This window comes from Paroedura picta, chromosome 2 (genome assembly GCF_049243985.1).
Source record: "Paroedura picta isolate Pp20150507F chromosome 2, Ppicta_v3.0, whole genome shotgun sequence".
Classification (NCBI taxonomy): domain Eukaryota; kingdom Metazoa; phylum Chordata; class Lepidosauria; order Squamata; family Gekkonidae; genus Paroedura; species Paroedura picta.
In genome coordinates, this window is record NC_135370.1 from 114,455,859 (window position 1) to 114,459,902 (window position 4,044).

Sequence of the window (4,044 nt, forward strand, 5' to 3'; positions counted from 1 at the left end):
TGATTTATATGATAATACATAAGATGGACTGAGCAGAGGAAGCAGCGAAGAGCAAAATGAGCTGCTGTTTCTGAGTGGAGCGGCCTTCCCAATACCGTCCCAGTGCTCAGTGGCTGCCCCCCTAATCGCAAGACAAATAGGAATCGTAAAAAGTCCTGGCGGAAATCCCGGGGCTTTTTTCCTAGGATATGGAGACTTATTCCGAAGGGCCGCGATCGCGGAGTTGTACCGAACTCATCTCCCCCCCCCCCCCCCGGCGTGGAAGCCCAAGCGCCGTCCGTCCCCGTCCCCGTCCCCGTCCCCCGAAACCCCCCCCCCCGCACGGCATCCTCACTCTGACCTCATTCAAGCGGACCTCTCTTCGCAGCCTCCCTAACGCCCCCCCTTCCTTCCCTTCCCTTCCCTTCCCCTCCCCTCGAAACGCGCCGAATCCTTTGTGCTGCCCAACCCGAGTGGGCGGAGGGAGGCGCAGCCGGAGGTGGCCGCCAGCCCTGCCCAGAGACGCCTCCGAGCGCCCGCCCGAAGAGGAGCCCACGCCAGCGCTGCGGGGGGCGGAAAGCTCCCCCCCCCCCCAAGGGCACCAGCTCCCGGCAGGGCCTCCGCCTCGCCGTTGCCGCTTTAAGCCCAAGCCCACGCTGGGCGGTGGGCTGGGTCCCTCGCCCCCCTTCTTCCCCACGTGGTCTCGGTGCCTGTGAATTGCAATCGCTGGAGGGTCTCGGAGCAGACGCCGGTCCCGCAGCGGAGAGCAGGGCATCCATCCGGAGGACGGCTCCTTTCACTTGGGGCCGCTTGGCCTCGGCGCCCGCCCCGGCCCCGGCCGGCCGCAGCCACCATGAGCCAGGGCGGGGCGGATCGGGAGAGCCGCGGAGCTGCACCGCCGCCGGTGCCGGAGCACGGGAGCCAGGCGGCGGCAGCCTGAGGCCAGCGGCGGCGGCAGGAGGCGGCGGCGGCGGAGGAGGAGAATGCGACGAGCGGGTCTGGCCGGGCTGGGCTCCGTGGCCGTGCTCTGGCTGCTGGCTTTGGCCGCCCTGCTGGGGCTGTGGAGCCAGCGGCTTGCGGAGCCGGGAGTCACCGGAGCGGGCTACCCGCAGGAGCAAGCCGGCGCCAGGCTCGGCAAGCTGAGGCGGAGGGCGGCTGAAGCGCCGCTGGGGTCCGGTCTGGCCGCCCCGAAAACTTTCCGCGCGCTGCTCACGCTGCCGGGACAACCCGCCGACGGGCCAAGCGAGAGCGGGCAGGGGCCGCCCCCGGCTCTTCCCCGGCGGGAGAGGGCGGCGGCGAGGGGCGGCTTGGAACAGCGGCCCGCCTCGCCGGTGCGCGGGGGGATCTTCTGGAGCCGGGCGCTGGAGGCTCAGGTGCCGCCGGGCTTCTCGGCGGACGCGACGGCCTCGTGGCTCCGGGCGGCCCGGGAAGCGCGCGTCGTGGCGCTGGAGCGGGGCGGCTGCGGGCGCAGCTCCAACCGGCTGGCCCGGCTGTCGGACGGGAGCCGCGCCTGCGTGCGCTACGGCATCAACCCGGAGCAGATCCAGGGCGAGGCGCTGTCCTACCACCTGGCCGAGCTGCTGGGCATCCAGGAGCGCCTGCCGCCGCTGGCGCTCTCACGGGTGGAGACGCGCGGCGGGCAGTGGGCGCAAGTGCGCGACGAGCTGCGCGGCTCCCATTGGGCCGAGGGCGCCGTGGTGAGCCTCGCGCAGTGGGTGGACAACCTGACCGACGTCGTGGCCCCCGCCCCCTGGCGCGCCGAGGCCGGCCGGCGCCTGCAGACCCTGGCGGCGGGGGAGCTGCGCGGCCTGGGGGCGGCGCAGCTGGCGGAGCTGGTGCAGTGGAGCGACCTGATCCTCTTCGACTACCTGACGGCCAACTTCGACCGGCTGGTCAGCAACCTGTTCAGCCTGCAGTGGGACCCGCGCGTGATGCACCGCGCCACCAGCAACCTGCTCCGCGCGCCCAACGGCGGCCTGGTCTTCCTGGACAACGAGGCCGGCCTCGTGCACGGCTACCGGCTCCTGGCCATGTGGGACAAGTACAACGAGCCCTTGCTGCGCTCCGTCTGCCTCTTCCGCGAGGCCACTGCCCAGCGGGTGCGGGACCTGCACCGCCTGCGCAACGCCGCCGCCGAGCTCCGCCGCCTCTACCGGACTCGGGAGCCTCTGGCCGAAACGCTGGGCTTCCTCTCCGACCAGCAAGCCCAGCTGCTGCAGGACCGCGTGGACCTGGTGCACAAGCACATTTTGCACTGCAAGGCCAAGGCCGCCGCGCTGTGATGGGCTCGGCCTTTCTGGCCCGGAAGCGTGTCCTAGCCGAGGCGTGGGCCCATCACCCCTTCGAGGTATCCCACGAGACTGCCAGTCCAGGAAGGGCTTTGGGGTGCAGCCTGGGGTGCCAGGCGTCTTTGAATCCAGCAGGAATATAATATGCCCCAAGGGCAACTAGGAATGAAGTTCTTATGATAACAGAAGCTTTGGGGGAAAGAGTGAGCAGGGTATTGAGCAGGGTTCCCTGACATTGGGTGACAGGGATCCTATCTGCAGAAAGTGCTTCTTCTTCCTTACTTCAAATGTTATGGTCCAGTCCCTGAACTTCCAGTGCAACTTCACACTGCATTGTCTTCAATACCACTGCTGCAGGCTTCATACTTGATCCACAAATGAGAGCGGAGTAGGCTGATGTATTTAGGAATGCACTAAAGTACACATTGTGCTTCTTTTTTGAGGCATGAGATGTAATCGTAGCCCCTTGATACCGCTATTCTGCACTATTGTCTGTTATAAGACTAATAATACTTCTTCTACGCAGCCCCTCCCCCTAAACCAATCTCTTAATATTTAACAGTACTTTGAGGGACCCAATGCATGGTCAGGAGGTACTTGATGCTTTAGCATTGTTGACCAAAATAGTATAAACCTGATCAGCTCCTTTAATGGGAAACCTGTAGGAGCCCTTATGTACAAGCAAGGTCTAATATTTGTTTTTAGTGTACAAATCGCACTGTTTTGGTTTTACACACGTTTCACTTTCCTGGATGGGTGTTTTTCTACTGAATCTTAAGGACTCTCTTTAAGAATTCGCTTTACTAAAAGACTCTTTATAAACAGTATTGACCATATTTGGAAAGGGGCCATCTATGCTTTCTCTGCCAGGGGGAATCCGTGTATTCCAGTAGGGAATACTTACTCCCTGCCTTGATTTTCTCCTATTTTTTAAAAAATGAAAATAACTTTTAAAACTGAATAGTATTTATAATCCAATATCTGATGCCACACTTATCCAGACTTTGAATTAGGGAGAATGCCCCACCCATAACCCTGTTTTCATTTTTTCTTAAAATGTGGGTCTCTCTAGTGCAAATGGATGTAAATAATATCAAAGCTAATAAGTGTGTAGGGAATGCCACTGTTCCAGTAGTTCTTAACCTTTGCTGTGAGAGGCATTTGTCAAAATTCCTTCCTCACTATGTCTGTTTTATATGTAACCACTGCTGTACAATAAAATAATTGACTAATGGGGTGACAGAGGAAAAACGATTCCCAGGTTTATAGTATTTGTCAGTGTAGTAAAATGTTGTGTTAAATCACATGGGAGGGGGGAAAAAATCAGTTTCATGCACTTTACTTTGACTGTTCTTATTTTTTTATAAAATGGCCTTTTGTTTTTTAAAAATCTGCATTTTAGGTACTTGTACATTCTTAAGCTCTTCTGTAACATACTAAAGAAATGGATATTTCAGTAAAAATGTGTGTATGTTTTGCCTTTTGTGCTTAAGGCTCTGATGTTCACTGTAATGTTTACTTTGCCACATTTCCTTCCTTTTGCATGAATGGATGTGGATTATTATTACTAACTACCTTGGCCTGAATAGAGGGATTCATATGTGGATAAGAGAGAGAAGAGTCTGAGTCTTCAAAGTTAATTTCTGCCTTGAGTAATGCAAAACTTTTTTTGATAGTAAGTATCCTTGCACAAATGAATGAAAAAATAATTATCTATTTTAAAAATTGGCTTGGTTCAAGTTTCAACATAGTTCAGCCCTTCTGGCTGTTCCTTACC

The 4,044-nt window shown here is 57.4% G+C and overlaps 1 protein-coding gene across 1 annotated transcript; it reads left to right on the plus strand.

The window, feature by feature from the left end:
• Nucleotides 1-391: 391 nt before the first annotated feature.
• On the plus strand, nucleotides 392-3,743 carry FJX1 (four-jointed box kinase 1). Its single transcript, XM_077322176.1, has one exon. The coding sequence runs from the start codon at nucleotides 963-965 to the stop codon at nucleotides 2,259-2,261; it is 1,299 nt and encodes a 432-aa protein (XP_077178291.1). The 5' UTR covers nucleotides 392-962; the 3' UTR covers nucleotides 2,262-3,743.
• The last annotated feature ends 301 nt before the right edge of the window (nucleotides 3,744-4,044 follow it).